Raw genomic sequence first — 18,467 nt, forward strand, 5'->3', positions numbered from 1 at the left:
TTATTAGAAAAGATTACCCAACTGCAACTACTCTAATTGGAATTAAGTTAAATTAGAGGTTCAGATGATATAAAAATTTTAAAATAAATGGATGTATAATTAAAAATTAAAGCTAAAAAAGAGGCAAAAAATAATAAAATCTTATTTTAAAAAATTTAAATGACAAAATATGTAGCCTAAAGCAAATAGAAAACAGCTTTTAAGTATAGTCAATAGACCATTAATAAAGCAACATTTATTTGTATAAGATTTAGTATAATTATTCGGCTTTGTACAAATTACTCCATTAAATAAAAATTAAAACATGAACTGTGTGTAAACGTTACTTTTAGATTAGCTCAAGTTGTAAAGTAAAACCCACTAGGTTTAGCAGAAGTCAACATAAAAAAAAAACTTTGTTCATTTTAATTATCAACAATATAACTGCTAGAGAAGTTTAACCACCGGCCCTCTAAATTATGCTATGAACTGCTCTAAGTTTGGCACCTGAAGACTTGATGCAGCTTGTTACAGAAGAACATTATAGTTAAAGACCAATAGAAGAATTTACTAAAAAAAATTTCTTGCAAGTATTATTTTACATAACAAGTAAACTAGTACAGTCAATGTAGAGTAATAGGTAAGGAGGAAAAAATACAATATGAAATTTGTAAGTACAAAGCTGTATATAGCTTTAAAAAAGTCTTATTGAATTTGAAGTGATCTTATACAAATTGATAAGCATATTTTTAAAATGCAAGGAAAAATTATTTGAGTTCAAGAGTTACATTTTCTTTTAAAAACATCTTACAGTGGTATTTGAAATAGGTTAAGGGGGCAGTATCACCCAGACATTTGAAAATTGACGAAAAAATTTGCCAAAAAAAACTATTACACATACACACATAATTTTTTTACCATAATAGTAATTAATAAGGAGCTATAAAATAGCACATAAAAGAAAGTTAACATATGATGCAAACATTTTTTATAAATAATTTAACCAAATTTTTTTTACTAAGTACTTTGTGGCTGCGGTTTTCCAACGTTTAGGCCCTTCCTGCTGAAAATACACTGGGAGACGCATAACAGGATAGTCTATCGCTGGAACTAGAAGATATCCATTGTGACAAATTTCGAAATTATTAGAATTTTTCAAAATCAGACCAAAAAAATTGAACTTAGAAATTTTCTATAAAAAGTATCCCTCATTAGAATACTATGATTTTAGTTCCGACGATAGCCATTAACGCAAGGAAGGTTTATACCAAATTTTAAGTACTTTACCTATGGTTTCGGAAAATTGTTTACACAAAAATTCAAAATGTAATAAAATATTAACAAAATAATTTTTGCAAATATGTTGCTATACATATATTCTACAATTTATATACTGTATTATAGCAGAAGAAACGTTACTACTGCTGCACAATTATGACATGTGTATGTCGAATATTTTTTTTTGTGTGAATATTTTTGTTTTCCTCCCTTAGTCTGGGTGATACTGCCCCCTTAAGTCATGATTCAAAACATTGTATTTGAAATTGGTAAAGTCATGATTCAAAACAATGTAAAAACTGTAATCAATGCTATTGTACACATTTAGGGCAAGAAAACAAAAATCTATTCAATTGTGGTTTTCCTGTTAACACCAAATTACACCTAAAGAAAATTTAAACAATGTGGTTTCAATAATTAAGTTACAGTTGCATATATATCACACATAGCCATGCCAGAAGGAAAAAGTTCACAAAATGTTATTGCTAGTTTAACACAATACAAGTATTTACAAGAAACCAACAAAGCAAAACCCATTAATATGCTTACAGTGTACATTGCCTTTCTCTCCAGTCGTAAGTTAAAAAGGCATGATCAATACATTAAATATATATAGTTTTTACATCATGTCCAATATGTTCTAATATAATACAATAATTTGTTTCTGTGGCACGAACCTTACAATCATCTTTCAACCTCAGATCAACAGTTAAAAAAGTTTATCAAGCTTTTAACCCACTTTATATTTAGAAAATAGCAAGACTTTGAATAAGTTCTGCAGGCTAAATTTTAGCAGAGTAGGTGTAGAAATACAAAGCTTCTCTAGAGCTGACAGTGAGTTGCACTCCAAATACTGACACTATGAAACTAGTACCTGTACAGCATGCTGCGATATGGGTCTTGCATCTGGGCTTCAGGAGCTCCAGACCTGCTCATCAAGTCTCTCTCCTGCGGTGCTGGGGTGGGTGCCACGGGGTGGGAGTGTGTGAGCTTAGAGGGTGCGCCATACTGCCGCTCATCAATAAATGGGTACGGGGAGTTCTGTGGGTAGAGCCCCCTGTGGGCTGCTGCGTAATCCCTCTCAAACATGGCATGCTGTGCTGATGTTGAGTGTGTCAGGAATGCACTATTTACATTGTCTGTCATGTGCTGTGTGTGGTAGGACATGGGGTTGCTAGCATATAAGTTAAAACTACTGTTGACGCCAGAGAGTCCAGTAAACATATCAGTGGAGCCAGTGGATGGCGGCAGGCCCCGGAAGTCTGGTATCCCAGCAGATGCTGACTGCCTGTAACGTTCATCAAAGGATTTGGCTGCAGCAGGGTGTGTGGGTCGACCGTAATCCAAGCTTCCAGTTGAACTGCCATAATGTGGCATGGCGTTTGGAAAATAATTGCTCAGGTCAAATCTATCAAGCTGGAAAGAGTCTTGAGTTTGACCAGTGGAGAGAGAAGGGAACATGCCTCGTTCTGTGGATGGTCGGACGGATGGATCAAACATGAACTCTCTTCCTGTCAGGTAGTTATCTTTGGAAGGAAAAAATGAGCCAGCCGAGGTCATGTTTGGCTGGCGAGGGAGATATGGTGTTTGCCAGTGAGCCGGTCTGGCTTCTTGGCTGGCCCAAGCATTGGTGAATGGATTTCTAGGCATGGCCTGAGGCATTGTGGGTGGTGTGAACATGTCAGTTGTTGGCATGGGGCCTGAGCGCCGCAGCAAGGAGGAAGAGTTGGATCGCAGGGGGGTCGTGTCCGGGATCCGTGATAAACTGCTCCGGTCACTCGGCTGTGGGGGGAGGAAGGGAGTTGTCATGGCTTGCCGCTGAAACATGGCCTCGGCCATGAAGCTGTTGCTGACGGGCGTAGTGGGGAACAGATTCTCAGGTTGTCTGAGGAAAGTGTTCTCCCTACCCCCAGCAGCAGCACCAGGGTGAAGAGAGTTGAGAGAAGAAAATGCATCAAATGCTGCAGATGGGTTGGGAGGTAGTGGAGACTGGCGATCAGAGAGCCTGGCCAAGGAGGAAGGTGTGTCCCTGACGTACAGAGATTCATGGTGTCTGTCATAAGCATCCATTCTAGCCCGCAGGTCACCAGAGGTGAGGATGGGTAGAGTGCTCTCTAGGCTGGTGATAACACTTGTTGGCAGTGAGCTGATGGGGGATTTGCTCCCCAAGTCTGGGATTTCAGATTTTCCAACCATGGCTTCCAACTCTCTCAAGCCACTGGGAGGGTGTTCCAACCCCCCATTGGCAGCACGATTGTTAGCTGCACTGAGGTTCTTGAGGTACTGATCAAAAAACTCTTTGTCAGCATCTGAAGTCTGATCATGCATTGGTGGAAGCATTTCATACTTGGCATCTCTACCGGAACTTTCTGGTGACCTGACAGAAGCTAGTCGGTGGTCTGGCTGTGACATTGGTTCTTGTATAGACCCGTGCATCTCAACAGAGCCGTGAGACTGGACCATCTCCACTGACCCATGCGATCTTATATCTCCTGAGTTGTTGTGTGAGTGCATCTCCACTGACCTGGGATGGTGCATCTCCACAGAGCCTATAGGGTGATGCATTTCAACAGAGCCATGTGGATGAGCCATTTCAACTGAACCCAGAGACTGCTGCATTTCAACTGAGCCTTGCGAATGCATTTCCATAGAAGGAACTGATGGAACAGCTGACATGGGAGCATCTTCGGAGTGCACTGAATGCTGCTGCATGATACTGTTGGAGGGAGGGACGGAGATGGGTGTATTGGGCCCAGGAACAGAAAATGGAGTATTAGGACCAGGTACTGAAAACGGAGCAGGTTCTACCTCGGGTTCCATTTCATCCTCAGAGCTCTCCATTGGAGGCGGAGCAGGAGCTCGAGGTGGTGTCAGCGGTATGTCGTTACTAACTTCATCGTCTGAAGATTCATCCACAGAGCTTGCATGATCGTGGACTGACTTGTCCTCACTGTACTCTGTATTTTCCACAGCTTCAGTTAGTTCAGTTTTCTGAACCACCTCTGGCTCAGACATGGCTGGAGACTGAGCTTTTTCTATTTTAGGAGTCTCAGGTTTTTCCTCTGTGTCTTCACTGTCTGAGCCCTCTTCCAAAGTTTCAGCATCAGAGAAATCTCTGTAAGGACTGGCCTTGCCTTGCAGCATGATCTCCTCGGAGTAGGCTGGAGAAGGTGGACGAGCAGGAGCTGTTGACACTTCCTCAGTGCTCACTTTTACTTCAGTTTGTTCTTCACTTTTTCTACCTGGGGATTTCTTTTTCTCTTCTACTTTGGGTTCATCTTTTAATACTTCAGGTTCTTCAACTAAATCTGCTTCAGGTTCCTCCTCATTTGTTCTTGGTGAGGATTTTCTTCTGAGTGACCTCTTTTTCTGTACAACCTTTACAGATTTTGCAGCTTTCACTGGAAGTTTACTCTTGGCTGTGGCTTTCTTCTTGGCTCTTATTCTTGCACTGGGCTTTCTCTTAGGAGGGATCACTTTCTTCTTGCTCTGTACTTTAACTACTGGAGCTTTCTTGGCTCTTGAGGAAGATATGGGTGTGACTTCTTCTTTCTTGGGAGATAATTTCTTACGTTTTGGGGGAGAAGCTTCATGCACTTCTTCAATTTCTTCATTTTTGTTCTTTGATTTTTCTGGATATCTCTTTTTTCTATTGTTGCGAGTGCTTTTTTCAGGTTCTTCAACCACTTCATTAGTTGTGCTTGTTGTTGATTTTTTGCGTTTTGGTGGCACTTTCTTTCCTTTTTTCTCTTCAATAACTTCCTGAGTGTTTTCAACATCTTCTTGAGGAACTTCAGAAGAATCAGACTTTCTTTTGGTTGGTTTCTTCACAGATAATTTTTTCTCTTCTTTTTCCTTCTTCTCTTGTTCTTTCTTCTCTGCTTTTTCTTTCTTCTCCTGTTCTTTTTTCTCCAACTTTTCTTTCTTTTCCTGTTCTCTTTTTTCATTCTTTTCTTTCTTTTCTTGTTCTTTCTTCTCTGCTTTATCCTTTTTCTCTTGTTCTTTTTTCTCTGCCCTTTCTCTCTTCTCCTGCTCCTTCTTTTCAGCCTTCTCTTTCTTCTCCTGTTCACGCTTCTCTGCTTTTTCTTTCTTTTCTTTTTCTTTCATTTCTAATATTTCATTTTTTCGTAAAAGTTCTTTGGGTGGAGGGGGAAGAGGGGTCAAACTATTCATGGCAGTTTTGTCCCTTCTAAAGTTACCTGGCGTTTCCTCATCAGATTCATCATCAGAGTTAAACTCATAAAGATCTTTCGGACCTCGGTCTAATGATATAGGAGTTTGTGTGGAGATACTTTGTTCTTTGACCACCAATTTTTCAGCCCCATCTTGTTTACCTTCCTCTGTTACATTTTCTTTCAAGTCAACTTTAGTCTCATCAGACGAATCACCTGGTTTTGTGATGGAATTCTCTGTATTGTTCTCTTTTAACAAAGCTGGTGATGTTTTTTCATCAGCCATAGCCACGTTATCACTATCTGATTGAGTGGACTCACTGAGGTCGTGACCCTGGTCAGCCTCCATGGATTTCACTTTGCTGCCCAACCGCCGGGGACAAACGGAGGCGTCGATGACCTGGTGAACTTTCTTCTTGTGCCAGAACAGAGAGTTTTTCTGCTTACACTTGAACTCACACAGGTTGCAGTGCACAGGTTTTTCATTGCTGTGTGAGCGGAAGTGGACCTTCAGGTTGTCCGCATGACGGAAGGACTTGCTGCACCCCGGCCAAGTACAATGGAAGTTGCGTTCTCCTACAGGAAGAAAACAGGAAAAGTTTTTAACAACCATTACAAAACTACCGTCAAAACTGGTGATTTTCTTATCAAATAAAATACTTGCCAGTATGTGTGATGGCATGACGTTTCAGATGGCTCCGTTTAAAGAAAGAATAATTGCAGCCATCAACAGAGCAGAAGAATTTTTTGGGGACTAGTCTGTGAAACTCTTCTTGGTGGCTCTTGAGGAACTTGGGGGTCCTGAAGCTCCTGTTACAGCCAGGGATGTTGCACGAGTATGGTCTCGTAGCCGTATGGATAAGCTGGTGGCCTTTAAGTGCTCCGGAAGTTTTGAATGTTTTTTTACATGTCTCACATGCAAAGGGTCGAACCAATGTATGAACCTAGAAATAAAATCAAAGGTGTAAGTTATTTCAGTGATTTCTGAAGAATACCAAGAGATTTTTTTTTTAAAATTGTATGTGGTTTTCAGGAGCTCCTAGAAGATTTATATCAAGAGCATGAATCTTGATACAAACTTTTAGAAATAATTGTAAATTTTAAAAGTATATAATAAAATCATTTGAATGTTTGCATTCCTTGATTTTTTTTTACTGCTTGTACCTGTTTTCTCATAACAATTGAGCAACTTTATCCAGCTTAAATTTTAAATAGGAAGACTTATTTAGTTTTTTTTTTATGTTAATACGTTGACAGAATTTATGCTCAATAATGGTTTAAAAAGCATTTAAATCAATTTAAATTGTTTTTTAACAGTCTGTATGCTGCCCTCAGTTTTGTTAGGCCTGTTCTAGTTATATTTTCCTGTTAATTGGGCCTGATATATTTTTAATATGAACATCTATATGTGATGGTTGGTTAAATAGAATTTTAAATTGATTCACGGTGAGTGTAACTTATAATTTACATGTAAAGTATAAAACAATTAAAGTTAATTATGTAAATGTTGCTACAACAGTAAAAATGTGTCCGTCTGCTACTTTACTAATAGGCAACAATTTTCAAAAAATTCAACTTTGCTATAGTTTTTAGACCCTATTTAATAGTCTACATTTTAAACAAGTGTGTGTATCAGGCCGGTAAAGCTCATAGTTGCTATTGGAAGTTCCAAAATTCCAACCCCCCCCGGCAGATGAGACTCAACAGCTAGGGACAGCAACCCATCTAGGAGAGAAGACTCCAAAATCAAACAACTGCTGCCTTTCATAAACAAAGACCATAGAAGCAAATCCAAAAAGAAAAGTAGGCTGAATAGGAATCAAAGGCACATAACAAGTTGACATGTAATACTTGATTGTGTTGGGAGGAAACACCGTTCAACATTATAATTAAGAATGAAGAACAAAAATTTTGAAACACAGAGGAAGGGGTGTTCTATTTTCAACTATATTTTTACTACATTTTGTCTAAAATAAGAATTAATGTAACTTAAGTAATGTATATGGTGATACATTTGTTTATTGTGGATATTATTTCATTGACGACAACAATTCACTGAGATTAATTTAAGCTGAATGAGTGTGACTGGCCTATATTTTTCAATGCTATATAATTGTATAATGCCTCTTTTTTAAAAAATTCCTTGATTTTTAAACAAAACAACTGGTGTATAATGTCAATATTTGTTACTTTAAAACTGAAAAAACTGTTAAAAAATGACCGCCCTTCTATGACTAATTATAATTTACCTTCCTATGCCTCCTCATGTTGTCCTCAGTAGAGAAAAGTTTGCCACAGTCTGGACACTGCACGTCCCTGTCTTTAGATGCATGCATATTTTTGTGGTGCTTGTGCAAGTTAGCTTTGTAGTTAGTCCTGTACCCACACTGTTCACATTGAAACTTCTTTGGCTGGTCAGGGAAGTGGGTGTGGTAATGAACCTACACAAAACAAAAGTGAAAATATATGAGCACAACCTTCAAAGTGGATTACAAGGTAGTCATATCGTGCCCCAAGACTTCAATCACATTTACAGGCCTCCACAAATAATTCCTTTACTCTGAACTCTGCCTTAATTGACTGTTCTAGAGTCTGATTTATTTTAGAAAACATTTTTGCCTCAAAATATAAAATGAAGTTAAAAAAAAAGAAAATAATTAACTTTAAGAAAAACCAAAGGATATAAGAGACAGAGACTCACAAAAAACAGTAAATATATGAGGTAAGTAGCTAGCTTCAGAGTTTGAAAGTTAAATTCAGCCACTAAAAATATATATTATGGGACGGAGTGGTCTAGCGGTAGAGAGCTGGACTACTAACCCGTTAGTCTCGAGTTCGAATCCGGGTTCAAGTCAGTAGACCGTCCCTGAGTCCACCCAACTCTGATGGGTATCTAACTCACGTTAGGGAGAGTAAAGGCGGCTGGGCATAGTGTTGACCACACTATCTCTTCATATGCCGAGGTCACAGAAACAAGTGAACTCTACTTCACTTGCCCCATAGACTGTCAGGTTTGAAAGGGAAACTTTACTTTACTTTTTTTACTTTTTAAAAATATATTCCTAGAGCTAAGTGTCAGATTGAAAAATTACAGATTTAGAAATTTCTCTTTCTTTGTAGCTTTTCAAATCCTTGGCATTAAGTTTAAAATAGCATAAAAATAAACAGCTTATGCAAGTGACGTTACAAAAGCCAATGTGCTACTCACTCTCAATGAAGAGGCATATTTAAACTCCTTCTCACACTCAGCACATTTGAATGGTGTTGGTCCCTGGCATGCCTCAGTATGAGCTTCAATAGTCGTTTTGTCACACTTGATATAACGATTGCACACTTTACACAGTTTCATATCCAGCTTGTCTTTGTGTTCTTCCATCACATGTTGAGACAGCTTCGCCCTCTCATCAGACACAAAATTACACCTGGAGCAGGGGTACACCCCATGTGTGAACAGATGTCTGTTGAGGGACGCCATTTTGGTGCAGCCATAGTCACAGTGACTACACTTGTAGGGCATGTTAACATCCATCATATGAACCTTCTTCATGTGCCGGCTCAGTGCTGACCTGCCCCTAGCCTGGTGCTCACAGTGACTGCACTTGACAAAGTCTAACCTCTTCTTGTATCTCCTCACAGGTTTGTTCTCGTCACCGCCACTCTCTAATCCAGTGTCCTGATTTTCCTTATCAATCGACTCAGTGTCTAGACAAGTATGTTCCTCTTTTATTTCCAACTCATGAACAGGCGTGTCTTGTTCTGAAGCACCGGACGTTGAAGCTATGCTCTCCCCTATATCAGATGTCTCTGCTCTGTTAGCCGTGTCCTGATCTGAAACAGGGGCAGAATCACTGGACACAATAGGGGGAGAGGTTTCTTTCTTTTTTTTAGGTAGCTTGGGCTTATCTCCTGGCTTCTTCTTTCTCTTCACCGGAGACTCCTGTGTGGCTTTATCCTGGTCAGCCTCTACCACCTGATCATTGTGGACTGATACATTCAGGGCTTTATCTACATCTTTGGATTTCTTCTGCACCTTTTTAGGCTTACTGGCTTTCTTTTTTTCATCTATAACAACACCAGCTGCCACACTTTCACCAGGAGTGTCATCTGCCACTGTTTCATTTGGAGAGGATTTTACTTCTTCAGGCGGACAACTACTATCTGTAATATTTTGATTATTTGGTAAACTTTCACACTGATCTTGAACTGAATCATTTACTGGAGGTGATTCTTTCTTTGCAGGGATTTTTTTAGCTTTCTTTACATTTTCTACCTCCCCAAGACCACTTTCTACTGGAGGTGTTGAGTTAAAGACATCAGCTGCTACAAAGGCTAAAACACTATCAATGTTAGTATCATTTTTCTTCACCTCTGAACCCTGGCCAGAAGAATCAGATTTTTGCAAAGATACATTTGGTCTTTTCTTAGGCGGCCTTGCAGACTTTGCTGGTGCTGTTTTCTCAGAGGGTAATTCATTTTGAGACTTCACTGCAGCAACAGGGGGGTCAGCTGAAGAAGTTTCATTTTTTGGCATGTCTTTAGTGGCACTGGTGTCATGATTATCTTCAAACTGATCTCTAATGGTTGCAGCTTCTTCTTCAGTCAACGCAAACTCTTCAATTGGTTCAGGATTGTAGACAAAATCTGAAATAACATGCTCAATGGTCAGCAAGTATCTGGACATCCTATTAGCACATGACACCTCATCCATTGGAACATCTACTTTTTTCTTGTGAGATCGTTTACTTTTCTGGACTGGATCAGCTTCACAGACTGAAGGTACATCTGGAACAACAGGGTCAGACGCACTGCCCTTTACAGGTAAGGACGGGTCATCCTCTGTTGACTGCGTGGTAGGCTGTGGGACAGCCGATGTATCAGCTTGACTGGATAAATTGTCTGGATTTTTAGTGGGAACACTGGGCAGATTTTCATCATTTTTCACATCATCTCCAACAGTCTGATTTGGCACTTGAGATAAAGAAATAGCATCATCTTTAATAGACGACACATTATCTTCACATTGAACAGAACTTGTCAAATTGACTTCACTTTTTAATGAGCTGGCAAGCTCTGGTTGGTTACCTGATGTGTTTTTACCTGACTCAGCAGCCTCAGGAGGCAAGTTACATGATTCCGAGGAAATTTGATTAGCCCGCTGTGTTTTGGCACTTCTCTTTTTGGACTTCTTAACCTCACCTTTCTGTTTGGGTAACACTTGTATATGCTTATCTAGCTGAGACTCGGGTGGGAGGGTAAGACTCTGTGCTGGGACAAGAATCTTAGAGACATCTTCTGCAGTCCTGCTCTCATTCAAGCTGGGAGTGAAATGAGACTGAAGTGTTACAAGACCCAGGGCGGGTTTGCATGATTTGGATAAGTTCATGGGCTCTTCCTGCTCAGGAAGCTGCTGGAAGTTTGAGCAGCGTGGCATGCTGTTACTGGCTGGCACCAGGAGAGGTTGTGTTGAAGAATTGGAAACCTGATTGCTCAAGTAAGTGAGGCTTGGCGTAGCTGGATTGATATTATTTGTAAAAGTTTGTGGAGTGCCGTTGTTGACAGTATACCCAAGTGTTGTCTGGCTATTGCTGGTAGGGTTAAATGAACAGTGAGTGTAGAGTTGAGAGGGTGGCTGGGCTAAGGTTAAATGGTAAGGGGGGATGACTTCTGAATTACTAGATGGCAATGATGGAAATGTGGATGGTAGATGATGTGTCCTTGGATCAAATGAATGATGGGGGTAGCTTCCAAGCACCAGATTGTTAGTTGAGACCAGAGAGGTTGGTTGATGCTGCAGTAAACTTTCTACACTGTGCTTCTGAGATGAGTCTACTTTATGAGGTAAGTCAGCTTTAACCAGCGGCTTCTGAACAGTGTCAACAGCTTCTCTCAAAGGAGAGATCGGAGGAGCTGTATCCCCATTGTTGAGGACTGCTGTATTCTGAACAGACTCTTCTATTGTTTTATCCATACCCCTTCGTTTCTTTGGAGGTTTAAGAATATCTTTAGCTGGCTTTGGAGCCTCTTCTTTTTGTACATTAGCTGTGGCATTATTAGCATCTTTACTCACTGTTTTAGCATCCAGTTTAATACAGTCTGATTTTTCCAAGCTTTTTGTCGTTTTTGCTGCCTCATCTTTTAAATGATTTTTTTCCGAAGCTGAAGTATCTGAAGTTATAGTTGTAGCAGCTACCATTTTGCCCCCCTTTTCAACAAGTAAAACAGAAGTTTTTCCAGTACCATCAAGATACCTGGCACATTCATCTGCATTCAAAACCACCTTCGGAGAAGGCAGGTTTATTTTTAGCTTCTCCTCAGCTGCCTTTTTGTGATTTTTTTCTACTTTGGTACGCATCTTGAACCAATTATGTTGGCGCTTCACAAAAACTGCTTACGTAAGCTGCAACAAAATCCAATGATGGTCAACCTGAAGAGAAAGGAATGATGAAGTATTACAATAGGCATCAGCAACGCAAACATAAGTAGCTAACCAGTTTAATCTATATTTATATATAAAATATGAAAAATTAATATAGTGGCGCCTCGGTGGTAGAGTGCACCCTACACAGGGGCCCAGTGGTACTACTTGAGTACACAGTCAAATTAAATTAAGGACATTCTCTGATAACACAGTGGTTATTTCTCTGGTGTTAAAACTAATTGAAATTTAAATCTAAAATAATTCCAAATCCCAATAAACTGTGGTAGCTATGATTAAATGGAAAATATAGGCTGCTCCCATTAACGTGCCATGTCACCCCTGACACCTGGGTGATCGCAGAGTGTTGTTCTACTGTACCTGTACGGATTGTGATCAACATACACTCAAAGTTTTCATACAGACTACCCTGTCTGGGCAATATTGTTTACGTTTAACTAACGCAAGAGCTTATCAACCAAAACTTTGAAATTGCGTATCTAGGAAAAGCTGACAGCACAAACTAATATATTTGAATAGCAGTGCAGATCATAAATTAATTAATATTGTTCAACTTTTCCAAGGCCCTCTAAGTTTTCAAATACTATATTTTTCCTTTTACTATTCAGCGCTCAAATGTCTTTTTTTTTCCCTGATGAAATCAGCATCTATTATTACCTGCTCCATTCACAATACAGAAGCCAAAAAATGAGTTATATCTAAAAATACACCACTGGTAACAACTGGAAAGCCTTGTCAGTGGCCTATGTCCCAGAGGGAGTGACAGGCAAACCTCACCTAACCTAACAACTGAATGTTATCATAAGCGTCTTTGAGTTTCCTTTCTTCACAACAATATGCTAATGTAACTTGTTAATTAGGACACAGATGTTTTATTTACTTGGAATTGGGTCAGTTATAAAATCTATTAGGACGCCTAAGTGCAACAATACAAACTTTAGATTTAGTTAATGGCAATTGACAATGGTTCCACAAAAAGTAAAGTCACCCTACTTATATAGTGCTTATATCTTGCAATAAACATTATGCTATTAAAAATTTAGTGACAACATGTAGCCGCATTAGATTTCTATCTTAATTCCTTTGTAATAATATATGTTCTTAAAAAGGGGCATGTAGAAAAGAAATTGCAGCTATGTATCTGATAGCAATTTACCTGCTGGCCACTCTTAACGTGTAGAAATAAAACATCGCAAGATTGGTGCGATGAAAAATTGTCATCTGTAAACAATATGAATGGATATTTGGAGCCAGCCATTCCTGGGGAAATAAATGTGTTGTCCTTTTATTAATGTAGGTCCAATAAAAATAAATAATAATAATAAATAAAATGGTTGCATTCTTATTAATTGGGTACCATTAGCAAAAGATTAACCTGATAACATTTATTTAAAAGTCTTAAATGTCCTGTAACTCAAAGAGTTAAGTCAAAAAATAAATAAAAGGCCCAAAATTTCATGCAGTTGCCATGGTGATGGCTGCCACCTTGGAGTTTTTTTTAACCATTTTAACATTGAAAGCATATTTGCTAATTTGGTTTTCATCACCCGCCCATGCCCTTAAGCTTACATTTTTAACTAAGCTTACATTTTTAACTAAGCTTACATTTTTAACCGTATAACACACCCCCTCCCCTGGATAATAATAAAACATTTTAGTACATGCATAAACATTTTTGTGATTATTTGGCTTGCTTGCCAAGCCCACTTGTTTTATAACTTGTTATGTACAAGACTTGTAATAATAGACCATATGATTTGAACCAACAAATGTTGAAGAGCCGTCTTTATTTTTAGTTAGTGATTATATTTTCCTCCAGTGAAGCAATGAAAAAAACCAAATACCAGAAGGAAATTATTGCATTCCCTTTGCTCTTTTTTAAAACTATACATTTTTGTTTTCTTTTAGATTGATTTAGCAGAACCAACTCCAACAAAAGCAGAATGAGACACAATTTTTTTGTAAATTAGCTGAACAATTTCACTGTAGGTGGGATAGTAGGCATGTTTGAATATTACTGAACATTTAAAATTTAGTATACTCATTTTCAAACAATTTCATGCAAGTTATGTTTCATTCTGAACATGCATTTTAGACCAACTACTGTTTAACCACAACCTGATATGAAATAGCAAGATTATGATAATATTAATGAACAGCATCCCCCCCCACCTGAGTAAAGTCATATTTTTACCTGTTTTAAGTTTTTCTTGAAATTACTGAGCTATCTAAGAGTCTGAGAGCAATAACTGTACAAATAATATTGTCTTCTATAAGATGCTTGAAATGACTTTTGAAAAGAGTGTCTTTTATATCATTCGGATCATTAATTTAAGAATCAAATAAGTTGCTAAATCGTGTAACTAGCCAAGACAAAACATTCTTTTACTGTACCCTCCGGCTGCCACGAATTTAAAAATATGACTCCATGAGGAAGAGCAGGTTTACATATGCCTCATCAAACCATTGTAATACCAAGGTAATACCTCAGACCCCTTTAACTATCCATTGGACAGGAGAGAAAGTGATAAACACATTCTGACCCTGCTCGTGTTAAGGTTGATAAAAGATGAATACATGAAATGTCTGAAATTCATTATTAAACATTAAAAGTATAGATGTATATAATATAGATCTGTATGTGGTGCATTTTTTTTACCATTCAACTGAAATTTGTGTATTCGTTTGTTATTTAATTTGCTTTACTTTTATAAAAACATTAAATCAAAATGTGTATTTGCAATAAATAAAATAGATGTACACCAAGTATTTAGGAGACTATTAAAGAGATACAAGATGAAAATAAGCATACGCTATCATGTTGTTTTTATTGATTTATACCCCTCACCCACCCAATAGTCACACTAAGCCAAATCCCATAAAATTGTGTTCTAGCCACAATTAATTTGTTTTATTTTGTCCCACTCATTTTAAAGCAATATTAGACATACACTGTTATTTAACTGAATCAATAAGAAATGGTACAGATAAATAATTACTGTAAAGACTGTGCAGTGTAGCCAGACAAGATACAACACTTGGATCAATTTTTTTTTTAACTACATATGCACTAAATATGAATTAATTAGGAAATAAATGCAAAATACTAGATGTCATGTGTATTATTATTCTTTGACTAAGAGCAGTTTATGTACTTTTGTTTTTCAAGGTTAAGTAATACAGAAACAAGACACTTGGAAGCCACAGTTGTCATATGATAGTTCTAGATTTGTTGGATATGCTAATTTACTTTGATATTTATAGTCTCAGCAAGAAACTCATTACTCTGCAACAAGACCCCCAGATACATGTTAAATAAGTATTAGCACTCTTATATGACCAACATTAAATTAACACGAGCCGACCCGCTGCGTATCATACGCCGCTATTTAGTTGTTTTTTTTCTCTACTTTTCAGTAATTTATAATTTGTGAATTCGACAGTACCAATGCTGCCACTGAAAATATTTGCTTAAAAACACTAACCCCCCCCCCCCCCCCCACGTGAAAGCAGCCTCCTCTTAGTTACCTCCTCTAAGTTTAAAATCGTTTCAAACTAAATTATCTGCCCCTAATAGCCGTCACCAAACCCGTCTCTATGATTGTAAAATGTAAACAGCGTGACCACAGCTCACCAGACAATGTGGGGGTGGGGTGGGGGTTATAGTGATAGAGAGAAAGAGAGGGGACTTGCAGCTTGTTTTCTAACGGCTCCCAGAAGAGAATTATATATATAGATACAACTTAAGACATGAGACTAAGAGTCAAGACATTACAACAGATAAGTAGCAGTAATAAACACAAATGATAACATGTTGCAAAAGCTTTTAAATCTAGACCTAGAATCTTAATAGCACTGTTTTAGTTCACAATGTCTGTTTGTAAGTTTGTGGAAAATCTTATAATTTAATTTTTACCCACTTCTAATGCAGCAAATTTTGACAATGCAAGAATATCTAACTAGATATTTAATTAGTCACCAAATATTCATTTAATGGCTTTGAAACTAAGGGTAGTCATCAAGCTAAATACTTGATAGCTCGATCAGATTTTTACCCTCCGAGAGTAAAATGTTTGTCATGGTTGGCTGATATCTTGTCTGAGCCTTGACCATGAACAAAGATGGGGCAGATAACTTTTAGAGATCAAAAGTTACTGGTCGAATTTTAGTGCAAATATTTTTAGTCGAAGCCTATGTAGTGTCAACTCCATTTCCAACTAATGACTAAAACGTAGAAAATAAAACAAATATAAAAGCCCCTATAATAACAAACTTTTAAAAGCACTGAAAATAAAGCAATCTTGCTTTCTTTGATAAAATCTTAGGTTGCACTTGAGATATATTACATATTTTAGCGACCAATACTTCAATTAAAAAAAGAAAGTTTGTTTTATTTTTTTATTTTCAGTCAGCAAGGTCGTATCGGTAAAGCTCATGGTTGCTAAACTGAAAATTTCAGAGTGCGAACCCTCTGGCAGATGAGTCTAGATAGCTGGGGACAATAACTCTTCTCCAAAATCAAAAAAGCCGTTACAAGCGCTGCCTTGTTCTTCATTGGACAAAAGCTTTGGAAGCAAATCCAAATTGAAAAGCAGGCTAAAACCACAGCCAACAGCCTATATGGCGCTTAAACAAGTTGGCACATAATACTTAATTGTGTTGGAGGCAAACCCTTCCAAGATTAAAAATTAAGAATGAAGAAGAAGTGCTTTAAAAGCCTGTTATTAAAAGGTTTTAAATTTAATACCTATTTGTTTAATTTAACAAATCTACATACTAAATATAGAACAGATCTAGGGCCCTAGCTAGGGAAATCTAGATCTACGCCTATTTTCATTTTCAAGTAATCTGTGATGCTTAAATAACTAGATTCTAGCCTAGTACTAGATTTCTAGAATAGATCTACAATCTAAGTTTATTTAAATATTTTAAAAGTTTAGTAAGTTAGTAGACTTCATGGTTGAATCTAGATTCTAGCTATTATTAAAGGCCCTATCTATAGCTAGATCTAGTTAAACTAATTTACTAGGGCAAGGGATTCAACCAACACTGCTGACTGAGTGGATTGTATTAAAATATTAATATTTGGCCTACAATTTCAAAATTAAATACAGCAATGTTGATGAATCGTTGTTTTTTAGTTATACAGATTTATGCATTCACTAAGTAGGTCATCTTGGTAGAAAATAGGTAGACTAGATATAGAATCTAGATCTAGAGTAAAGTTCCACGCGCGGTCACACATAGCGGAAAATTCCAAATTCCCGATTTTCATCGGGCGCTATTTTATAACCGTTTCACACAGAAACAAACCGAAAGCACTGTATTACTCCGCTGCCATTCTACTGTAATATGTATGAGTCATTTTGTATTCCTACGCATAGTATTTAAGATATTCATGTTTTAGTGACGTCCCTCCTTGCGATATTTTTTTTCCCTTTTTTTTTTGCCTGCGTACGCAAGAACCTGCTTGCCAACGAGCGTATTGTATACGTTTTGATCCAATTTTAATAATTGAAATAAATATTTTACACACTTAAACGTGTTGTTGATTGTATTATTAATTAATAGATTGCAAAAATAATAATTAAAAACATGTTAATTAAATTAATTAAAGACATTAAAAGTTGACCCAGTGATGACTCAAGGGACGCAACTATAATAATCATAACAAAGGGACGTAACAACCACTAAAAGACATAACGTAACATTTGCTTAGATATGCTTGTATGTAGAGACACAAACTAGATTTAGAAGAAGTAGATGATCGAAATAATTTAAAACAGCAGAAAAAAATAGAAAGTATACAGATTCTAGGCTTAGTTTGAAATATAGAGCATCTAGAACTAGGCTAGTCTAGCTCAAGTCGTTGGTTACGCAGCGATGTGAAACCACCGTAATCGACACCCAAGCTGCGGCCACCCCTATTTACCTATCAGGTTGCTTTATTAGCCTTATCTATCGTATGTAAAGTGTCCCGCATATATTGTAGAAGCTATTTATAGTTAACCTAGTTATAAAAAGCTTTGATTAGTTGGTTTTATTCATCTCATCCGGGACCTAGTGTTTTTCATAGGGGGAACTAGAACCGCCTACGACGTCATACCTCGAAACTTTAAAATTTAAAAACTCGACTTCCAGAAGGAGAAAAACAAAAGAATTTGACCTGGATATATTTAGAAATGGACAGGTTTACAGCAGATATCGGTAGTTTCGTATAAAACATCAAAACAAATATTGTACGAAGCGATAAACAGGCGATGATCGCACCGGTGTTTTAACCGCGCGTGGAACTTTACTCTAGATCTAGCACTGCGTTCACTGCGTGTTATTTTATTTTCATTGCAAGACCATGGCCATGAACAATCATGGATGGACGTACTAAACTGTAGGTATTTTGATTTCAGGCAAATGCATTTTACAAAATGTCAACACATATTATCACAGGAATTTGCAAGCAATTACTGGGAAGAAATATTATAGTTCTTGCAAGTGCATTTTGAGCTAAATACACATATAAATCACTGCACTTATAAAAATAAACACAGCAGAGTACACATACCTCGGCTCCTCTATCTCTTCTAAATATAGTTACTTCCTGC

The 18,467-nt window shown here is 37.5% G+C and overlaps 1 protein-coding gene across 1 annotated transcript; it reads right to left on the reverse strand.

Moving 5' to 3' along the window:
• Window positions 1-1,408: 1,408 nt before the first annotated feature.
• On the reverse strand, window positions 1,409-18,464 carry LOC131952878 (uncharacterized). Its single transcript, XM_059315793.1, has 6 exons — window positions 18,428-18,464; window positions 13,022-13,125; window positions 8,638-11,853; window positions 7,679-7,870; window positions 6,094-6,373; window positions 1,409-6,005 (listed from the first exon to the last, which is right to left on the reverse strand). The coding sequence occupies exons 3-6, from the start codon at window positions 11,779-11,781 to the stop codon at window positions 2,125-2,127; spliced, it is 7,497 nt and encodes a 2,498-aa protein (XP_059171776.1). The 5' UTR covers window positions 11,782-11,853; window positions 13,022-13,125; window positions 18,428-18,464; the 3' UTR covers window positions 1,409-2,124.
• Window positions 18,465-18,467: the final 3 nt, after the last annotated feature.

Source organism: Physella acuta, unplaced genomic scaffold (assembly GCF_028476545.2).
Source record: "Physella acuta isolate Inbredline_101_S28 unplaced genomic scaffold, ASM2847654v3 ptg000893l, whole genome shotgun sequence".
Taxonomy (NCBI): domain Eukaryota; kingdom Metazoa; phylum Mollusca; class Gastropoda; family Physidae; genus Physella; species Physella acuta.

Bases quoted from the DNA above. Each gene is read 5' to 3' on its own strand.
- LOC131952878 (XM_059315793.1), bottom strand. From the start codon at position 11,781: ATGCGTACCAAAGTAGAAAAAAATCACAAAAAGGCAGCTGAGGAGAAG. The intron at 7,871-8,637 runs GTGAGTAGCACA...TGTTTTGTGTAG, and splicing joins AATATGCCTCTTCATTGAGA to GTTCATTACCACACCCACTT. The intron at 6,374-7,678 runs GTAAATTATAAT...TTTTATTTCTAG, and splicing joins ACATGAGGAGGCATAGGAAG to GTTCATACATTGGTTCGACC.